General features: G+C 43.6%; 1 protein-coding gene across 4 annotated transcripts in view; it reads right to left on the bottom strand.

Moving 5' to 3' along the window:
• Positions 1-23,371, bottom strand: part of LOC126547179 (cell division cycle and apoptosis regulator protein 1-like) — a 261,069-nt gene that overhangs the window by 68,344 nt on the left and 169,354 nt on the right. For all 4 annotated transcript variants that reach the window (XM_050195056.3, XM_055062798.2, XM_055062796.2 and 1 more), the window contains 3 exons: positions 21,539-21,758; positions 18,868-18,945; positions 9,951-10,244 (listed from right to left, as the gene is read on the bottom strand). In XM_050195056.3, coding sequence (XP_050051013.1) covers positions 9,951-10,244; positions 18,868-18,945; positions 21,539-21,758 — 592 coding nt within the window. The remainder of the gene's footprint in view (positions 1-9,950; positions 10,245-18,867; positions 18,946-21,538; positions 21,759-23,371) is intronic.

Genomic DNA, 23,371 nt, shown 5'->3' with positions numbered 1-23,371 from the left:
CTCAATTAATTTTGTAGCAGAATGTGGGTGGCGTTCTGCATTCTGATGCTGGTACAAGTTGTGTGCAGGTGCATTAGTGTTCCCACTAGTGTTCCACCGAGAGGCTGTGTGCAAATTATTAGGATACACCGGAGTGAATGAAGCGAGCCATACACACTCTACTAAAATTGTCTAATCAAGACAGTTGCTCGGATCACTGTGCTTTTTCCTACTGTTTCTGTGTATACTTGCACACCTTTTCTAAACAGGAGGAAGTAGCAAAAAATTTCGCTTTGAATTTTGATAAGAATTGGGCACTTCCTGAAAAAGCAGACTGTCATCTGCTTATGCTCTGCTGTATGTGCCCATGTAAGAATGAAACTTTCGCTACACTGCTTATTGGTGTCGTAGCTGTGGTGTCTCAATAATTTCGATTAGTTTTGAACCCTCAACTAGCCTCAAACTATGCGAAACTTAAGCCCAGGTCACAAGTATGCTACGCCTGCAGTGCCTCACAAGGGGCACGTGCGCTAGCATGTGCACTCCTGGCCACTATTGGCTAGACATGCTTTGTATTGAGCTATTGATAGCACTTGAAAATGTGCAATGTGGATATGTCTACCATCCATGGAGGACAAAGCCAGTCCACATCATGTAGCACAGCTACACTGGAGCACATGAGCGCGAGCGAGCAATCCAGCTCTGTCATGCACTACAGTTGCACACAGCGTAAATACCTAGGCTGTTGCACGGTACACGACAAGCCTTCTCGCTGTAATGCCATAGGTGGCTGCCCCGTTCCTTCAGAATGGGCGACATTGAGGGGAAATGGGAAAGATAAATATTGTGCTCGCAGTATCTACAATCAAGCTGGGTCTTTTTGAAAAATTATTGTGGTACAGTCGAACCCGACTATCAAACCCGTTTACATCGAATTAATCGATATATCGAACAATTTCTGGTCACGGTATAGTTACAATGAGTATATATAGCAAAAATCACGCTTACATCAAACAAAAATTGAAGCGACTCCCGATATATCGAACGTCAAGCGGCGAGAAAGTGCCCCCAGAAGTTGGATTTCCCTCGCGGTAGCGGGAAACCCGGAGGCGGCGTGGCTCCATCCAACCACTCTCCCTACCGTGACCGCGCTGCTTCAGGCTGCTTGGGCGAGCTGTCGATACCCCCTGAAAAAAATGATCCTGGCCCGCCCGCAGCGCTTGCCCAGACAGCCAATCAGAGACTCCCGTTCTCTCGTCGTGCAAGATGGCGAAAGTGTGAGTTGTCTCGCTGCTTTTCTGGTTTATTGTGTTTGCACCTTGTGGGCCCCTTCTACCGCAGTGTTGCCGTGACGAAGCGGCAGAATTCGCCTTTCATTGTGAAGCTCGAAGTCATAAATCGGGTGGAACTTGATGAGAAGTCGGATGACCCCGCAGCATGCAAGATTCCGAGGAACACTCTCGGCACGATTAGGGCTAAAGCGGCCAAACTCGCAAGCCGGTGCCCGTGGTGCCCGACGCGTACGCACGGCCGTGTACAAGTGGTTCTTCATACGTGCCGGTTTCGGCGTGCTCGGCGATGACTGTATATTCTGATGAATGCGACGAAGCCGTTGCCGTTGTTGTTGAAGTTTGGAGCGAGCTGTCAGAATTTTCGGAAGCTGTTGACGAATTGATGGTGGATGAGTTTCTGAGTGCAGATGATGGTGTCGCGACTACGGGAGAGCCCGAAAACGAAAACTACACCGCCGACATCGTACCGAGCACAAATGAAAGTGGGCACAATGAGGAAAGCAATGATGGTCCTTTGCCCACATCCTCCGAAGTGATTGGTGCAGTCGCACTAGTCCGGTGCTTCTGCGCGAAAAGGTTGTGGCCTCAGCTGCTTCAACTCCTTTTGACAATGTGGGGAAGTGCGTGCGTCACAAGCAGCGAAATTGCCCAAGCAGAAGAAAATGCAAGACTAATTTATGCGAAACTAAGCTAGTTTCATCAATAAAGTGATTTTATACATGGTATGTGCTTTTATGACATTCAATTATTTAGCAGGCTTATATCGAATTATGCTCTATATCGAACTGATAAGAGTTTTCTTGCGAGTTCGTTATAAACGGGTTAGACTGTAATATATTCCTGGGAGGCACCATACTCGTTCTAAGGAGTTGTTTGAGGTTTCAAACAATGGTGGTTCAGGGCCCTTTTTTAAGAGCAAAGGCAATATTTGGTGGTGGAACAACATAAGAGAATACTGAAAACCTTCCATTTATTTATAAAAGTTTGTTTTTGAGAGCCTGAATGCAGCAGAGAGAATGCCTCTTCCCCTCCTCGAAAAGTGCTTTCTTGTTTCCTTCACACTAACAATGTGAAGTACCTGTGGTACTATGCCCCTTGCCTTTCCAGAAGTATTGTTGAGTACTATCACAACATAATATATGTGCTTTCCCAATCCCTGCCCCCTAACATTCCACTATGATATTCTCTATGCTTTCTCCAATTTTGCCTACCCTTTCAGCTTCCTACCACTGGCACTACCTTGACCTGCCAAACCTAACTTGTTGGTAACACTAGAGTCAAATCCAAAAAATGCCGAAAGCTTTAATATTTTGCTTATTAAAAATTTACAAACTTTTCTTCACAGGGAAGCTGAGAACAGCTACAGTAGAACCTCATTGATACATTCCCGTTATGTATGTTTTCCTGGTGCCAATGTTCGCAATCGAGAACATCTAAAATGAATAGATATACTCTTTTTTTCCGGTTCATACGTTCCCGGAAAACAAGATTTTTCGGCACCAACGTTCAGTGCGTCACCAAACTGCAATTGTATAGATTTTCCAGCAGCTAGATCACATGTAAACAAGAAAATGCGCGATTGAGAACAGTATATAGCTGCCCGCCGTGGCGGCTTCACCGCAATACTCGCCCACCCGTCTCACATGAAATGCCAGCGAGCACTCACTTTCTCATTTCGGTATCAGCAAATCTCCGGGGTCGTCACACGCGGCCTTCACAGCTATCACCGCCAATCCTATTGCGATAAGCATCTTTGCCCATCTGTTGCCGTTGGAAGCGTAGCGCAGTGAAACACGGCCCATTCCCTGCTGCAGACTGCGATGGCATACGTTTTTGGGCCACTAGATCCCATGTGAACAAGAGAAGGCCCAAGGCGTGCGCGCGATTGAGAACAGTATATAGCTGCCGGTCTCGCGTGAAAATGACAGCACGCACAGTTTCTTAATCTGGTACCAGCAAACCTCCGCCTGTGTCGTCGCACAATGCATTCACAGCTATCGCTGCCATACCTATTGCGATAAGCATCTTCACCCATCTGTTCTACAGCGCGTGGTGCGTAGTGCCATTGGTAGCATACTGCACGCTCTCAGTAGGCAGGCGCTACGGCGGCGGTGCTCACATCACACTGCTGCAGGCTGTGCGATGTGAGCATCCTGTTTCGCATCGGCGGCATCCGGCGTCGCGCACCAGCTTGATTTTGTTTTGGTTTCCCGTCACCCTCTTAAAGCACCACGTAATAGGAACGAGAAGGAAGGGGGTCAACCGAGGGGTCCGATTTTTATTAATCATATCATGAGAAGCCAACAAACAGACACCAAGGAAAATATAGGGGAAATTACTTGTACTTGCTAATTGAATTAAAGAAAATGAAAAATTAGTGGCAATGAAAGCGGATGAAAAAACAACTTGCTGCACGTGGGGAACGATCGCACGTCTTCGCATTATGTGTGCGATGCTCTAACCAATTAAGCTACCGTGCCACGGTTTCCCCATCCACTTTCTTGGGTACTTATGTGACACTACTAGAACTTGGGAGTGTTATCCATAGGAAATAGGAAAGTAACACAACGCATCTTGGGCCGCCGGGGCACCATCAGCTCAAAGCGCATCGGCGTCTCGTGCCACAAAAATCTGCGTGACGCTTCACATTACGTAGATGCCAACAATAGTCGAGTCTGTCGAATTTTTTTAGTTACTTAAGATCATATGTTTTCCTGGTTAGTATGTCTTTTCTCGCATTCTTTTGTTCGAAAACGTATGAACAAGGTTCTACTGTATAATGCTCTACAGTGTTTACTAAACGTTTTCGAGCGGTGGACCAGCCTTCGTCAGAGTACAGTACTCTGACGAAGGCTGGTCCACCAGCCGAAAACGTTAAGTGAACACGTCTTGCTTCCAAAAGGTTCGTCGTCTCTTTTCTGCATATGTTACGTCGGGTCCTGCATGCTGAACTTTGAAGAAACCCCCTATATATCTATCTGTGTGTGTGTGTATGCGTGCATGTGCGTAAAAGGCTTTAGATGTATCAATGTGTTGTTCTGACAAGCACAACAGCAGATCATGTTTGCCACTGCACAACATGCGAGCTGCTAAGCTTTCGAGCACTCTGCTCGTCCAGTCACATTTATGGGTACATTTTGATCAAACTTGCATCACTTAGGTATATTGGCACACCGCTTTCAAAATGTGCAATTGATTTTCTTGTGCAATAAGTAGTTTTTAAAATATTATGAAATATACGTTTGTTTTTTTTTTCTTTGGGCTAGTTTGAAGGTGAGCTCTACATGAAATGATGGTTGTTAAGAAGGAGACTAGCAAATAAAAGTGATGTTTAGTGATCAGAGTTTGAAGTGCTGAAAGTATTAATGTGCTAGACTGATCTGGACCAAAGTTATAGCATGCCAAACCTTTTTTAAGAACACATAGTAACACCAGGACAAATAATTACTGTTCGAGAATTTCTGTAGCTGTATTTGCTAATATTTTAGGTCTACTTCCCTCGCTCATTGTCTACCTTTCCGATTAAAAGAAAAAAAAGGGAAGGAAGAAGAAGAGAAAGAATTTTAAAGAATAAAAAGAGAAAACAGTATTGCTATAGGAAAAGTAGTACCAGAGATATCATCACTTCAAAAGTGCAACACCACCAGAAATGCTGTTTTGAAAAAATTATGACCATTTCATGACACGTCCATGGTGATTATGGCAAAGGCAAATTTGATCAAGGATACAGGGGTCCAATCAAGCAAAAATAAGTACGCCAACCTGGAACAACGGAAAACAAGAAGCTTTTTGGGCAGATTTTATTGGATACAAAGAGCAGTGTCTGATGTGTGTTCAGAATGTTGTGGTGCAAACAGACCAAGCGCAATACATGTACAGACATAGTGCGCCAAATACTGCATAGGTTCTGCTGCTGACCATGAGTCCGTGACAGCTGTGGTTGTGGAGAGCTTTTCTACCTGTACCACACATTTCAAACTGCACTTGACCAGAACCAAACCATGAGAAGAACTTGCGTGGTGTCTAACATGGTCGTGGCTCCATTGGCACAGATTACACGTACAGTAGGACCTCGTTGTGGAGAGCTTTTCTACCTGTACCACACATTTCAAACTGCACTTGACCAGAACCAAACCATGAGAAGAACTTGCGTGGTGTCTAACATGGTCGTGGCTCCATTGGCACAGATTACACGTACAGTAGGACCTCGTTGATACGATTCCGTTTCATACGAATTCGAGGAGTGCAAATGCAAGCTTGCCAAAGCCCCAAAAACAAGAAAGCACTTTTCAGGCCGCTGGGGCCCGTCCAGCTCAGCACATGTGGTCATTTCGTGGCGCAACTGATTCACATTACGTAGATGTCACCTACAGATGACTCCACCAAACTTTTTATTGACTTTGGGTTGTACGTTTTCCCGGTTAGTATGCTTTTTTCTCATATTTCTCTTTCAAAACGTATGTACAAAGTTCTACTGTAATTTCTTTGCTGAGTAACCCGGCAACAAAAATGTTCCTGTTTCTGAATGCTGAAATAAACTTTGCAGACACACTTTACGAGAAAAACAGTGTTAAACTACAAGCACTATAACTCATTGCTATCCAGTTTGTGCAAAAGTACATGGAATTGTCTGGTATGTTGCAACAGTGTTGGCAGCACCACCATTGAGGCAGACGTGTAGACAAGTAAAAAATGAGTGCTGAGCTGGGGAGGCCAGCGCAGCTATCACTACCAACTTTAATTGAGGGAAATTTGCCATAGTCATCCTAGGAGAATTGGTCACTGAGTAAAATTGGTCACTAAGCTCTAATGTAGCAATGTTCCTTTGTAGCAATTGCTATGAACGGGTGGATGTCCGATTTTCCCTTTATTAATTGGTAATGATGCTTTGAAATAAACTATTTTTTTATGGAAAAGTAGTTTGCATTACGTTTCAAGTGAACAGCTGCAGGTAAACATCAACAGGTACTACAGCAGACACTGTTTGCAATTTATTTCGTTAGCAGCTGTGAATGTGCAAGAGTTGCCAGACTACCAAGGCATTCACTAGTAAATAAAAAAAAATGCATTTAACCCTTTCAGGGTCAACGTCGTAAATATATGGCGCAACGAACAAGTCCAAAATGGTTGATGCCACATATTTACGGTGCCATCTGTATGTTTCAAAAGCACGCCAATTTCCTAATTTTTACTCTCGTGGCATGTGCTGCCACTATTTGGGAATACAGGGAATTTTTTTCTCACATCTCCCTCTTTTGGTTTTCGTTGCATAGCTTGTTTTAGAGCTAGTTTGCTCAGGCGCGTCTATATACTACCGCTCGCGCGGGCGGTTTCAGCTTCTTGCGCTCGCAAAACTGATGACTATCTTGTTACTAATTGCTCAAAGGGCGGCCGCCTGTTTCTTGCTCGTTTAGTGCTCACAGGGGGTGAACATAGGAAGGATGCCACCGTGCATGCGTTTCATTTCCTTTTCTTTTTTTGGGGGGGGAAGGAGACTTGCGATATCTAATTGCCTCTGGTTGGCGATAAGATGAAGATTAGCGGAAGTTTGTCACATGTTTTGCTTTTTTGACGGGCACACAACCACACATTTTTCTTGAGTGCGCTCAGCTACGCTGTTCGATTATGCTGTGGATGTAAATATTACTGTAAGAGCAGGAACATTTGAGACTTGCGAAATATTCACGTGTGTGCATATTCTAAACCTTGAACTATAACAATGCATCAAATTTTTAATTCTGATCAGTTTATTTCCTTTTTTATAGTTATTCATGAATAGAGAGTACATATATACCAATGCAAAATATTTTTTTCTCACTTTATGGTCACCCTAGAAAAATTACGGTAATTTTTTTCGAAATAGGTCCCTCAGGAGAATTGGAATCTGCAATAAAAAAAATTGACCCTGGGCGGTCACATATGGCGGAAAAACAGACATTTTTGAGACCAAATCAAATATGAATTGAATAGTGCCTGATGGAAATCGAATCGAACATTGAATGCTTCTCGAATAGTTTTCAAATAATGAACAGCCGTTATCACAGTTAATATAAAATGATGTTCACATACCAGAATTCTTAATGTCAGCGAATTCTGTCATCCCATATTATATTATCAAGCATTGTTTATTAAAAGCACAAATTTAGCATTAGAAGCAAGCAAGTAGTTTCTTTGCATGAACAGGGCTCCTAAGATAGCGTGAATGATAGCTGTACAGCCTGTAAGGTATGGCTACCTACCTAAGTGAAGTAGGCTACTGCACTGCGCAAGTTCTAATCTTTTATGTCTAAAGTATGCCCGGGGGGTGAAAATTTACCGTACTTTTGTTCCAATATTGTGTTAATTTGGTGCAATTGCTATTTTGAAGTATTTGAAAAGTATTCGAAAAATACTCGCAGTTACGTATACAGTCGAACCTCGATATATCGAACAGCGCGGTGATCGCAAAATAGTTCGATATAGCCAGAATTCGATATATAAAATCACGCAGAAAACGCGTCAGAAACTAGCGCAAATCAATCAATGAACCAATCGTGGCGCAATAGATACTCACATGAAGCTTCAAGCAAAGTATTTATTTAGTTCGCTGAAAGTACTGAAGCAGCCTAGCCTGCTTCATATTAGCAACCTCGTGCTTGACCACGGCGTCCTCAACATAGTCCAAACGGTCCACAAGAGACAGTCCAGTGCCTTCTATTGCGGCGCAGTAGCGGCGTACAACAGCCAAAGCAGCTACAGCCTCAGTTGCAGTCTGGAGCGGGGCAACATCGGCGCTTGCTGGATCAGCCTCGGCAGCGTCTTCGTTTGGCCGCTCAGCAGTCACTTCTGCCGCGATCTCCACGTCTGTTAACTCCGCCACTGTTTCGGTGCTGTCGTCACCGCCAACGAAGTCCGCAATGCACATGATGTGTGGCTCAGCACCGACAAAGCGCTCCAACTGGCTCCACGGCCGCCTCGATCACGCGTGCACGGCGGGGGCAAGCCTCGCCGTGCGCGCGTGATCGAGGCGGCTTGCCCCGCCGTGCGCGCATAGGTGCGCGCGTGATCGAGGCGGCCGTGCTGGTTACAAGCCGCCGCGTGTGTACGCCGCTACGTTCAAATGGCGCCCTCGGCGCAACCGATGTGGGCAGCTGTCGTACGCAGCAGTCTGGAACGCCGATCGCGCCGCCGCTATCTTCGAGAGTGTTGCGGGAAAGCTCGCCTCCTGTCAACAGAGCGCACTTGGTCTGGGGCGGCGGAGTTCGATATATCCATTTTACATCCGGCCCCGTTCGAAATAAAGAATTAAAAATGCATGCGATTTTCCATGTGATATAGAAATTGTTCGATATACGCAATAATTCGATATATCCGTGTTCGATATATCGAGGTTTGACTGTAATGACTATTCGACTCGAAGGCTGAATCGAATAGAACATTATTATATTCGTTATTAGAAATTTTCGAATATTCACACACCCTTAGACAAATTCACTATTTCACGGAATGGTCATTTGATGTACGAACATGGTGAGATGAAGAGCAAGAGAATTTCAAGGCATGTTCCGAAGAGTAGATGGTCCCCTTAAAGGATGCATAATGGGCTGAAATCTTGACCAAACTGCGACAAGACTTGAAACAAAACCTCACAGATCATTCAGTGGTATACTCTACATGGGTGACCCCGGAGTCGCTAAGTGCCTGGCTAGGGGCTCAACACTTTCCTTCATATACACTCCCTTCTCTAAGCATCTCATTTCAAGAAATTTCTTTTGAACACTTGTACCAGAGGGAGCTTATAGGCCTCCTCCATGCTGCAACACTATGGAGATAAATGCTTACCAGTGCCAACCACTTGTCACCTACCTTCTCATAACCACTTCGTGGCAAGTGGTCCTGGGCAGGTGCAAGCATTTTACTAGTTGTCTTAACCCTTTCCGTACCACACTATTATACTGAAATGTGACCAAAAATGGCCAAATTATTCTTAAAGACCCCAGTTGCCAACATGCTTTACTTCTTCCATTAGAATAAACTTGCTCCTGTTTGCGCTACCCCACAAATTGTGTGTTGCCATCTACCAGAAGCATGACAGACCACTAAGACGAAACCAGCTCGTCAATGGCATTGAAAAAGAAGAAGATGAAAGAAAGAAAGAAAGAAAGAAGGAAAGAAAGAAAGAAAGAAAGAAATGCGTGGATGAACCGAGCTTGTCCACGGCATGGAAGGGGTAAAGTTGTTCACTGCTCTAAAAAATCTGCCTAAGCCACAGATTATTGCAGCCACCCACCACAGTAACTTCAGCTGAAAGAATGGCAGGTGCTTTTTCTTCTTCTGCTCTTGTACTTGTAGGCTAGAATTTCACATTGCCTGTGTTTACAAAGAGGAGGGAGGTGCCAAACTCATTTCATTAGAACAAAGGGGGTGGAGGCAGATACTTGTGTCGCTTGTATATACTGAGCAGCCAAACAGTTTTTTTCTCCTAATCAATGTTGACCGGTGGTACACAAGAAAAAAGCCATAAAGCAAAAGGCAGGAAAAGGAATAAGCAGAAATGGAAAAAAAAAGAAAGAAAAATCAAGTAAAATGAAGTTCAGGTGCAATCTTGAGAATACGTACCAAAGAAAGTGAAATGAGAAGAATATAAGTCAATTATGAAGCAATATTTCACAGCAAATAAAAAGTTGGGCCTATGCATACCTCACCAAGAGCCTCCTTCTCTTCTTCAGGCCTGTCAGTATCTTCCCCTTCCTTGAGTTCATCACCGGCCTCTTCCTTGACCTCATCCAGCACAGCCTCTTCCACTGGGTCTTCACCCTCAACCTCCTCCTCCTCAACTTCCTCCTCAGCTTCTTCCTCTTCCTCCTCCTCTTCATTACCCTCAGCCATTTCCGCCTCTGCCTTGAGAGCCTTGCTAAGCCGTGCAACCAGCTGTGACTTCAAGCCTTTTGTGGACAAGCCACGCAACTCCAGCTCCACACGTAGGTCACCAACCTGCAGAGACAACACCGCACTTAAATTTGCAAAACATTCAAGCCTTTTAACAGACTGTGCGGGAGCTCTGTATGTTACACAATTGTAATCCCCTCCATATGCAACAGCAGACACAGAGATCATGAAAAAGTATAGTAAACACCTTTTTTTTTTTTTTTTGAGCTAAACATCATTGAGTTGAATTATAACCTGAGCAGTTCAGGAAACTTGGCAGGGATAATGTAACAATCCTATTATAAAGCTATTCTTTCTTGCGTTTGCTGTAACAGCGGTCCAAGCAGCACTCCACCCACATTATCACTGGCATCGGCTGGCTGTAAACAGAAACAGATGGCAAATATATAGTGACATTCCCCCTTGAGTATAGCTGAAGCAAGCTGTTAAATGTTGTGTTAGCAGTAACGCATGCACTGCCCCACAATCTAAATCAAAACATGTGGCAGGTGACGAAAGGCTGTCGTCTTAAGAAGTCTTTCCACTTGTCATTGTAATCCACCTCTTTCATTTTCCTGTGCTGCCCTCTGCCGCACGCCGCTGAAAGCGTTTTGGAAGGGTCCTTGGGCTTTCGCCGGTTGATTTGTGTACCTGCGCTTACTTCGAGTGCGTGTCGGTTGTGAGTTTCGTGGATTGCGAATCATTATTAATGGCTTCTTCGGGACAGCATGTCGTTCCTGAAGCCATGTAGCACTCAATGACTACTGGGTGAGCAGGCCTGAGTACGCTGTTCTGCAAACAGTGCGGCCGATAAAGGCACGCTGAATTCCGTTTGGCGGCACGGCTGCCTTGGAATTTCTCACTGATTTCTGCACTTGGACATCACTTTTTGTATTCTTTTTACACATTATTTAGACGTTTCGCATATTCAAAAATTATTTTAGCGCAGCCTTCTGCGTCGGATTTATTAGAGCAGTGCACACGTTTACATCTACAGCCGCAGGTAGTTCTTATCGTCAAATATTGTGGACAAGGTCCATCGCCGATATGAAATAGTGTCAAAATGTATCAAAACATGCATATTTGCGCACATGTGCCATGTTGTTACACCGAGACGAGTAAATATGAGTGGCCGAACCACTTAAACAATGGCAACTGTGATCCAGGTACATATATTACGGGCTGTTAACTCCTTCTCGCTTTTCTTTAACTCCATCATACTTAGTTTTAACGTGCCATACTCACATAAGTGCTCATTTGTAGGCCATGTTGTTCTCTCACGAAAACGCGTGGATGCTATCGCTCACACGGCGTTAGTATAACTGAGCGAGGCGGTTGTTCATGCTGCTGTGTACCGAATACACCGTTTCTTGTTTGCTGCTTGACGTAGAAGCAAACAGTGCATCTCTGAAACTGAGACATGTATCGGCAAAGCAACACGTACAGGCCCACCCATACACATAGCGAATGCGGCCGACAGCCTACAGGTAGGGTGACGTACAGGTGTTGGCACAGCGCTGTGTCGTCGCTTACCGCTTATTGTGTACGCGCCGTGCGAAGTGAAGTGTAGCTGATTTCAAATCACTAAGGCCAGAATTGAACTATAGAAGAAGTTTCGTTCCACCTAACTGCTTACATTTCAGTTCAGGTCCGCCAGTAGCAAGTGCACGAACTCGACGGCGCCAGGTTAACCTTCGCTGAACAGGATCGACATTGGCTCAAACTTCGTGGGCACGGCTTGAGAGGGTTAAAGCTTGTGCATTTCAACTTGGTAGGCGTGCTCGACTAATTTTGAGCATGATTAATTATATATACAAGCAAAGACGCTGTCGCTATTGTGTTGTCGGTCCAACGGCCGATCGCGCAGGGTTCGGTCGAACGATGCTCAGCACGGTGATTTTGCCGGTGCCTTCGACAAGAAAGCCTGTCGCAGTACAAATAGCGCTCGTCGGTTGCGTCGTTGTCGACCTGGCATAATAAAAAGGTTTCAGTGACGCACAATAGTCCGGCAATCATTGGAGTGAGCGTCTTGTCAGTCTCGTATCGACCCAGTGTTCCCTGGCCTTACAAGTACGTGCAGTCAGGAACGCGCTGCCACCACCAGCAAGTGAGGACCGATGCTGCAAAAAGACTTCGTCAGCAACGTGATGTACTTAAGTGTCGCCCAAGTGTAACGCACGGATTTTTCGTTAAATTATCGAGCCATTCATGAAAGGCGGCAACTACCTGGCTCACAGTGCAGTCCAGACAACTCTGACGATGCCCTGACGACTTTCTCTATTAAAGTGGAGTTGCGGTCTTACGCTACGCACGTTTTCGGCACCGCACCGATGTCGAGCTACCGATAGTTTCAACGCAGTACACGGCACGAGTGTTTGCAGCAACGCGCGCCCGAGCGTGTTTTTTTTTTTCTGGGGACTTCGCGGCGCGCGGCCACGCGCTCGACCCTTCCAAAACGTTTCACGACTAATCCGCTAGGGCAGGGCGCATGCGCCATCTCGCCATGAAAGAGGCGGATTGCATATACGAGACCATCCAAGCCAACCAAAACAAGTGTGAGCGAGAGCTGACGCCAGCAGAAAATAATGCGAAACAAGCGGTCCTGCTGAACCAGACAAGAGTACGAATAGAGCGGTTGGCGGGTCCGTATGACACGTTTCCCCCGCGCACGTAACTGAAGGGGCCGCTCCCATTGGTTTCTGGCATTCGCAACTCACTTGCTGCTGCGGAAAGCAAAAAAGGTTTAGAACCGACCTTTCCTGCAGCACAAAAACACTGCCGCGAGGCAGCTTTTGCATCGCGCATGTTTTTCCGCTAGTGTGTATGTGACAACAAACGGAAGGAAAGCAGCACCATTTAGAAAAAAAAAACAACTTTGTAGTTCACTCACTTACATATGTACGCACAAGCAATAGCCCCACTACTGGTAAAATAATTTTTCATCAAACAGAACATACTCAGCAGTGACTAGAACATACATAATTATGCCTTTTATTTAAACCTTTTATTGCAGTGTTCCACTGTAGAGTATTACGTCAAGCCATTTTGCCTACGTCTCTGCACCATTTTAAAATAATTTCTTTATACAAATAACTCTCTGCTAACATAGAATCAAAACAGTGTTTAACACTCAATGTTTCTCCTAGCACAGGTCATACTCGGGTGTCAAGCACTACAATCGGTGATAATTCAAGAATGCAGCAACAAGTAACCCTCAAAGGGAACATTTTACACATGCCTGTTCTCCCTATTCTTCGTTCTCCTAGGTATCCCATGTCCACTATCTTGCTCAGGTGTTTCTTTTTCATGAAATTCCTCTGCTGTGGAAGCTTCCTGTTAATGAAGTGTGATGCCCATGCCTTCATGTGAAGGGGTCAACCAGGTCACTCAGCCTGTCAAGATGCATTTTCTAGGAAAGTGGTGCACAAGGAGAGTACGGGGAAATACCTCTTCTAGTCGCTTTTCAAACAATAAATTTTTGTTTTAACCCACTTTCTCAGCGATTGAGAATTTTGGCTCTTTGAGCATAAGGTGTATGAATGCAGCATGTTCATTGTTGCTGAACAGCTGAGATGCCTTCTCTTCCTGCATCTCCTGGAGAACAAAGGGTAGATGGAACTGCTTTTGGGGAGGAGCCTCTCCTGCGTTCTTGACTTGTGACATGTACTTGACCATAGCAGGCAAGTTTTGCACGAAGTCTAGTACAACAAAGTTGTTGATGCTGCCATCTTAGCCAATAATGCTGCATAATGAGCTCTGTCGCTTTCTGCACTACATTTTCACCGTTTCCCACAGCTTTGTGTTTATGTTGGAATGATGGATTGTAGAAGAAAGGTACATGAGTCCCAGCTCCTATGCACAACTTGCGTGCAGGAGATGGGGAATGAGGAACGGGGATCAGAAATTTGGACCATCTGACATCTAGAGCTAGACTTGCCAATCTTGGAATATGAAAAATACTACCATCAAAGCCAAAAAAGCACTAGTATATTAGATGAAATATACTAAACATTGTATGATTACCCTAAATGTTGATTGTTCATTAAATATCCACTGCCTTTGTTCTCTAGGGATGCTGTGAAGGGGCACACTGCTCGTTAGTTGCAGTGTGCCACATTTAAGCACAAACAGAAATATTCATCAAGTTTATTCATGAATTATTCACATAACAGCAGCCGAAATAATGGCTGCCGTTTATACACTGGTTCCATAAGTTAGTGTCGCTGCTGAGGGCAGGTATAATAATTGACAGATCTGAAAAAATAATGCTCTAAAAAATTGGTGAACGACTGTATCTGTATATTTTTCGAAGGTTAGTTCTACCTTAACCCTTTGTATCCAATGCTGCTCGCAGTCGAAGAAGCAGATATTTAATGGTTGACTTTCCTTTAGAAGGTGCACAAAGAAAAAATATTTGAGGACACCTAAGCAATTCTTATGAGTTGCGAGTGCGAAAGCATTAATGTCCAAGTGAACGCTGCTGAGCAGTCCTTTGAGTTATGAATTCCTCGTGGGCAAGCGAGCGTGTTGAGACCATTGGCGCATTTTGATTTGGCCATACCGAGGTGAAATTTATATGCAGGCGAGAGCTAATGCGCATAAGGAATGCGTGGATAACACAGGCTTCCGAGAGCAAGAGCGAGTGTTTTGTCGTCGCAGCGATGCCTTCACCCGCTGTGCTTCATTTAGGTGTGCTCGTGACGTGGCATCGCAGCCAAAGAGACTTTAGGTGCTGCTAGAGAAGTGGGACAGCATCTCTTTCGCTCAATGCGCCATTTCATGCTTTTGTATCAAAAATAAACCTCTTTTAATTAACCTCATTCATTTAAGAAAATGAACATGCCCAAACATGTAAGCTAGGAATACAGGGTTCTTCTTTGTGGAACCTATAGAAACAGTTTGCTGGACCATCTTCCTCAAAGCAAAGATACATTTTGCACTTTTTTACTGAAGCTTTGTTCTGTGTGCCAGTGCATGTATATGCAATCTACACTCGTGACAACGGACCCACATAGAACACACTTTCGGATATAACAGACCATATTTCAACCTACCTATTTTATGAATGCCACGAAGTTCGCTTTTAACAGACTGCCCTACAACGGACTATCGACTACAGCAGACGAAAATAGCGGCAATTTTAGTCAAAATCGGGTGTATGAAACTTACTTTTTCCATGCCGACACAGGCTAACAACTGACTTGTGAGGGTAATCCGACAATCACGGCTCAATATAGCACGCGTAAGGGAGCAAGGCGGGGGGGGGGGGGGGGGGGGGGGGCAAGTGCACCGACTTCTTTTGGACGCGAGGCAGGGGGGGGGGGGGGTAAAGGGGGTTCTACTCCGGCGGCTGCTGCTTACGGCACGGCCACCGTATCTTGAAAGTGATTTGCGATGCGGCCAAAGTGTATGCAGAGTGCTGGTAGCTTCGTATGTGCTGTGCTTTCAACGTTTAGTTCGCATTGGTGCGAGAGACAACATGATGGTCAATTCGCTCGCTGCTGTTGCCGTGCTTCCTCACTCCACCGTTTTGACAGCGACTTTTTGCGGTCATCGAGCAAGATGTGTTCATATTTACCTGTGTGCGTGACACTGTGCTTTTTAATTTAGTTAGTAAGCGAATGTTTAGAACTTTATATGGCTGACAAAACTACTATCTCTACTTTGCATAGCTGCCTACTAATTAGCTATCGCAATCGATACTTTGCCTTTCGGGCAAAACTACATTTTTTTTTGTTTGTTTTTTATTTTGGACGTTTATCACTGATTTTTTGCATGAACGTTGTTACACATCGTGACCAAAATTTCAGAAGTGAGGTGTTCCGGATATTACGGACTTCGGATAAAACGGACATATTTTGTCGGGTTATCAGGGTCTGTTGTAACGAGAGTCGACTGCATCATGTACTACGTACATATATTTTGGTAGTGCAACGCACGCTAAATGCGGAGGTTGTGTGTTCAGCTCCCACTGATGGCAAGTTATCTTTTCATCCACTTTCATTTCCCTTTTATTTATTTTCGACACTTCAATTTCGACCACAGCTAATAACCCTGGTCATGTTAACAAAAATCGGGCCGTTCAGTTTCCTTTCTTCGTGCACGCATGCGTGGTCAAATCATAAGAAGTTTCCTTTCTTCTTGTTCATTACATTAACTACATTTACAAAATGATAGCGTATTGCATTAAGGAGGTATGGTAGGGTAAATGGTACATGTTAGTTTTAACGTAATATTTTAGAAATGGCTGCAGATATTTGCACCAAATTTCACACACGTACAAAAGATGCTCTTGGGTACAACACAAGACACTTTGTTTGTGTTTAGATGGTGTGACTTTCCTGTGGCCCACTCCCAAAATTCCAGGTGTGTTTAGTTTTTTTATGTACCTTTTCTCTGCAACCAAGGAGAGGAATGTGGTGATATTACACAGTGTTATTCTAAATACCCATAGATTATATCTGAACTCCATTTGCACGAAGCCACAAGCGGGGTTTCTTGCAGTGTAAATCTTTCCAGTGTTATCATTCATATCATCAGAGATTCTTTTAGTTCAGAATATTTATGACTGGTTGTAGTACATGTGTACAAAGTTTCACTGGAATGGGATGAATACTTTCTGAGAAAAGGTACACTGAATTTGAAAAATTCATTAAAATGCAATTTGAGAAAAATACAAGTTTTATGCTCGAATACTGCTTGTGGATGCTCAGAATGCCCCAGGAGAATACATTTCACTGCTGCCTTTCTTGCAGGTGTCTCCAAAAGCCTTCTTATTGTTCCTTTTTAACTGTCGTCCTTCCTTGCTCTCGGCAGAGTCGTAGAATTCTGCCCTGTCAACACGCCCTTTGTCCATCCTGTCGAGGACAATATTACAAGAGAGACCTGGAATGGACCAAGGGACTCCAGAACAGTTTCTTGTGCAGAATTACCGTCATTGTAGTAGGCTACAGCATCTTTAGTTTCTGTCTTCAATGTGTAAGCACTGACAAAGTTTTCTTGGGGCAGTGGCACCAGATGAGTTGGTTGAGCGACTCATTGGTGTTCTGTATTCGTCCATTAATAGTACATTTGCTCAGAGGACCCATTACCTTTGAAAGTCCTTTCTGCTCCATTTGCGGGACGATCGTGCCATCTTCTGGGCAAGTAAAATGTTTAAAACTCGAAACAGAGGCGACCACGACCACGTAAGCAAAAGCAAGAGTTTGATGTAATAGTTCGTTCCTACAAAGGGCTATTCCGTCAAACTCTTGCTTCGAGTTGTTAACAAATTCAACTTCGCCCTGCCATCTGCTAACCGCCTGGTTAGCTCAGATGGTAGAGTGGCTGCCCCAGAAAGGCGGTGGTCCTGGGTTCAAGCCCTGGATGAGGAAGAATTTTTCATTAACTGCGACGCTTTTCGTTTGAGGAACCCGTATGGGATTCCTTTGTGGCAATTGCTACGATTGGGTGGATGTGTCATTTTCCTTTAATTAATATATGATCTTTTAGTACAAATCATTTACTTACCACACACAAACACAAGCAAGAAAAAAAAAAAAAAAAAGACCATGCCATAACGATCAAAACCGCGAACGACAATGATAAACAAACCGGCCTTCCCTGCTATTTTTAAACGCCAGGGCGCACGGCACACTTCGGCACGACATTTGAACCACTTTGAGCGGACGCTCGAAGTCGTGCTTCCGCAGGTTTGTTCCTCATAGTGCAGTCAATTTTTCTGTGCCAAAATTGCAACTTTGATTTTTTGGGAGGTTTACCATACCATACCCCCTTAAAAGAAAACCACTTTTACATCAGGGGCGTAACGAAAGAAGGGGGAGGAGGTGGGGGAGAGAGGCTTACAGGACCTTTCCTTGAACAAAATTTCTGGCTATGCCACTGGTGCATGCGTGAACACACACACAAAATCTACACTGGCAAATGATAATGTGGTGCACTAAGAACCAAAATTACTATTACATCTCATCATGTTTTGTGATACAGTACAACCAAAAAGGCAGCCTCACAATGCTGCATGTGAAGGTTAGGAACCCCACATTCCTGGTGGCAACATACGTGGATGCAACACAATGTGGGGGCAAAAAAATACTTCTAGTTGCTTCTGCCTTAAAAATTTTACATAGGAGTTAATGGTCCTTGTGTATTGCTCCTTCATACAAGAAATATCACAACGGAATAAATGCAAAATAATTATTTACGAGTTGTAAGAAAGCTCAGGTAGATAGTAAGTTGAGTACCTGGAGGAAAATCCCATTTTTCTTTCTCTGGCAGCACTGCTGTCAGGACAGTCAGTGGCATCTACTAGGCATATTTGGAAGCATCGAAGTGCCTCGAAAAGTGCAAGTGGTATTAAAGTTTAGCAACACACATGAGATTCACAGCATTCTTTTCTATTATGGCCATATTTGTTGCCATTGGGATACAAAGGGTTAAATTAGACAAAAATGATAAACCGCACAATTATTCTACCAATTTATAAACAAGCTCTAAAAATCAGGCATTTTCTTATATCATACAAGTAGGCAGGTCATCTGACATCTATGGTCTATTCATGTGCGCTCAAGGAAAATGCAGTTTAAACAGGCTGCCACTGCTGTCTCACGAGTTAAGACAAACAGCCCTCTCTACTTGAACGCTATTGCATTTGCACACAGAAAATGGAGCATCACAGGTTACTGACACTTACCTTCATAGTTTTAGGGTCCAAGTCAGCATAATGAGTCGGCTCCTTTACGCTGGTCTCCTCTGCAGCATTTTCTTCTTCCTGTATTTTTTTTTTTCAGACAGCACGAATCAAAATGCAACAAAATAAATGTATCATCAGGCACTAGGTATGAAATAAGCATCTTGCAGTCCCATGCGAGTATGCAGCTGAACATTTAGCAGTTTAGATAAACTGTTGGAATGCATCGTGTAACCGCGCAAACAACAAAGGTCAAAGAAGGAAACACACCGGACAGGCACGAAACTTCAACTGAGATTTACTCCGGGAAATCCCACATTTATACATGTATCATAATCACACTTGCTAATCATCAGACAACCATCACTCTACGTTGGCATGCGGGCGTGAGTGGCATAAATTTGCATGTAAATATTTGAACTCTTTATCACTCAATGACACTGAAGAGCTGCTTACGCGAGTTCAAATATTTACATGCAAATTTATGCCACTCACGCCCGCATGCCAACGTCGAGTGATGGTTGTCTGATGACTAGCAACTCTTCAGTGTCATTGAGTGATAAAGAGTTCAAATATTTACATGCAAATTTATGCCACTCACGCCCGCATGCCAACGTCGAGTGATGGTTGTCTGATGACTAGCAAGTGTGATTATGATACATGTATAAATGTGGCATTTCCCGGAGTAAATCTCAGTTGAAGTTCCGCGCCTGTCCTGTGTGTTTCCTTCTTTGTCCTTTGTTGTTTGTGCGGTTACACGATGCATTCCAATATCGACCACCAACTAGCCCGCCTATCTCTGTTAAATAGATAAACTGGCTAGTAATATAGGCGAGGCACAGTCCTTACACAATTAATGCTTGCCAACCTCTATAATACTAAGCTACCATGCCAGATTCTTTTTATGCATTATAATGCTACAAAACAAGGGTACTGAGGAAGCAGGCAATGGTTCATATTTAGGCATCAATTTAAGAAAGCTAATTGAATCACGAACTTGACACCACACAAATCACATGAAGTTTAGATAACTACAATAAATAAAAAAGACTGGTTACAGCTTAGCAGTTCACAAACACTGGCGGAGAGTTTGTGGCAAGCAAAACTTGACTGAATCAGAGTATTTTATCTGTATGCGGAAAGAGTTGTGACAGTACAAAAATTATAACGAAAGTTAGTTTTAATTTAAGGCTTCTACAAAAAAAAATCAAGTCAAAATCTTAGGCTAAAACAGTAAAACATATTCCAATAACTGAAAAGAAGCACCTCTTGTCATATGAACTGGAGTTCTCGAGTATATTTAGTGAAACTAGCAAAATCACATGAACAGCAGGCTTCAAAGCTGAAGATATTAATCTTAGCAAGTGCTGCAATATCCTGAAACCACCTTACAATGCAAAAGATAGGCTTTAAATATTGCTTGGCTGTGTTTGACGATGTTTAATAGATGCAAGTGATATGGCAGCCACAACGCATTACCACTAATGCTAGACACTGCATTACACTAAAGAATAGCATATTTAGCCATTAAAAACAAATTCAGATGTTAAGTGTGTCTTGTGCGAAACTATATAATGTATGCTTACGTAGACCACACAATTACTTAAAAGCTCTAAAAGGAACACTTGAAGCTGAATGCCAAAGTTGAAAACTGTTTACTTGTCACAAAAATTCAGTGCAGTACAGAGAGGCTACACATGTGAACTGTGCAGTTATATATATATATATATATATATATATATATATATATATATATATATATATATATATATATATATATATATATATATATATATATATATATATATATATATATTTATATATATGTATATATAGTGCAAGATAAACATTTTGAACTCCTGCTATAAATTGAGCACCTCGATTCCCCTTATTCTTCTCACACACCGCTATAAAACAAATTTGAGGTTCCGACTAAACAAAGCCACATTTGATAAACTTTAGTTTTGGATATCTGTTCTCACCATTTCTTCTTACGCCCAAAATTTAACAAAAAGGTTCACAACTTAAAAATGTCGCCGAGGAGAGTTATTTGTCATAACTTAGATCTTTATCCCTTTTACTCATTGTTTTTTTTTATCCTCTATCCCCTGAGTTACCACTCCCTATGTATTTTCCCCATTACGTCATACTTCTTATTTTTCTTGTGATCACAAATCCCTTATTTTCCCCATTTACATAGATGGCTCTTTCCCAACGTTGGTCTTGCGATGACTGTTGACATCTGAAAACAAAGTGTGGCTTACAATACCACCACTTTGATATTAAAAAATAAAGTAAAGCAGGCAAGAGTGCCCCATAAGCATTGGCATAAAAATCTTGGCCAATATAAAGTAATGTCCAAAGTGACAACCTGTACTAAAATTCAGTGAGAGAGAAAGAGAGAGAGAGAGCAAATAACATAAAATGTAAGTAGTTTTCCCAAGCAAACGTTGCTGGTGGTTCCATCCGATGGGGCTGGAGCAGCAGTGGCACGTCCTGCTGGGTGATTCATGGCTCGAGCAGTGGAGGCACAATGGATGACCAATGTGGTAAAAAATGAAGAAAAAAAAGAAAAAAAAAAGCCCAGGGCACCCCAATGGCTATGCTGTGCCAACAAGAAAGTGAGCAAATGGGGAAGAGAGGCGTGGTAGAAGCAAAGAAGAGGGCCGAGTGCCTTGGAAGGAGCCGCTGCGTCGCCTGCCGTTGCCGAGTCGTCTGCCGCTGTGTCAGCGTTGCGCAGCCGCAGCTCCAGGTCGGCCCACTCCTGTCGGGTGGGCATGCAGCGCCACACGTCGGGGAAGAACAGCACCACTTTTTCCAGGGTGGCCGTTGGAACCTTGGCGCCGTTGGGGGAGGCGTTCTCCCTACGGTAGCAGATCTCGGCGAAGCGATACCTGCGGGCCAAACAGGGGCCGCCGTCAACCCTGCCCGCCCCGACCCCCCCCACCTCCCAACCATTGCCAGACGAGGGTGCACCTCTCCCCACAGAGCCCCACCCGCCGGACGTCGTCGCACTGCCTCACTAGCTCTCTCATGATCACTCGTGCAGCAGCAGAGTCGTGGGACAAGCGAAACAAAGCCCAAGCCTCTCATATTCAGGCCCGGCACGTACCATGCCTCTTCTTGCTGCAGCTGCAGCATCAGCCACAGGAAGCATCCAACAATCAGCATCAGTCATCAAGGCGATCCGACGTAGAAACAGAGTGGAGGTAAAAGCAAGTATTCTGTATGCAACCAATATGATTGGCTTGCTGGTCATACATCCCGTTGATGATAGCAGCACCACAGTTCCTATTGACTCTCATATTTCTGAATGTAATCACTTGATCTGAAGATCCTATATGCAAATGAGGTAGCCTGGTGTCAGATACGATTGTATAACTTATCCAGTGTGTGGCCTTGTATAACTTAATTTGTAAGAACACATTAACCTGCACGGGGGCCATAAGCTTGGGCCTTGGAAGAATAAGTGTTAAGATCCCTAATACATGCAACACAGATTACCTCATCATTTTTTTTTAATACTTTGACCAACACAACCCTACATCAATGCAGTCTAGAACCAATGAAAAGAAGTATTTTATTACTGCATCAAGATGGTCTTTTTTTTATTTTAGAAAATTTATTATCAATCTACTAAACAAATGGCACAGTTGAAACAGCAGGAAGGCTGAATAAAATCCAAATGTAATAAAATACACCTTAAAGATGCCAAAATAAGTTACAAATAAAAATAAAAAAAAGCTATTTAGCTTCATTTGGTGTCATCATTTCATGAGAAAAGTCATGAACAACCAATGCGACATCGTAGCCTCCTAAATGTTGCACCAAGAAGGGTAGAAGTATGGTTACCTGTCCTGGCTTCTCAGTACAAGTGACACCAGTCCAGTAGGCAAAACAAGAAATTTATACCCCCCCTTGATAGCTTGAAAGCAATTTCTAGGTGACAGATATGCTGAAAAAAAGGGCCACACAACAGGCTTATCAAAGAAGTGATTGCCTCTACTCTATGCCTACTCTGAGCCACTATGCCAAGACTATATAGCTTGACAGCACACCATGTGCATGAAGGCTTAGTTGACAAGCAATGCTGTTTCTGGCACAGCAGCTGAGCTCAGCGAAAAATTATCTATATATTGACGGCATGCTACAACACAGCTTAAGTGTCAAACACACAAGGGAGGTGGCACAGCAGCCCCTGGAAGCAGCGTCTAGGTTTTTGCATTTGCATCCACACATGCCTCCTACAGAATTCTTCAGCGCCCTATTTGTATGCTCCTATCATATGCAACTGGCAGCCCTTGTGCACACATCTGAACCCACAGGTTGTCTAAATCCAATGTTTAGACACCCGGATTATTGGTATTCAGAAAATGCTGAAAAAGACATTTTACCCACCCAGTTTTGGAGGATTATATACACTGGAACAGAAAGGTAGCTTTACCATACAGTGTAATGTGCAATATTTCTTTAACCATCGCAGAAGGTACTTCATGTAACTTTGGGT

This window comes from Dermacentor andersoni, chromosome 1, assembly GCF_023375885.2.
Source record: "Dermacentor andersoni chromosome 1, qqDerAnde1_hic_scaffold, whole genome shotgun sequence".
Classification (NCBI taxonomy): domain Eukaryota; kingdom Metazoa; phylum Arthropoda; class Arachnida; order Ixodida; family Ixodidae; genus Dermacentor; species Dermacentor andersoni.
This window is presented reverse-complemented; position numbering and strand designations above follow the sequence as displayed.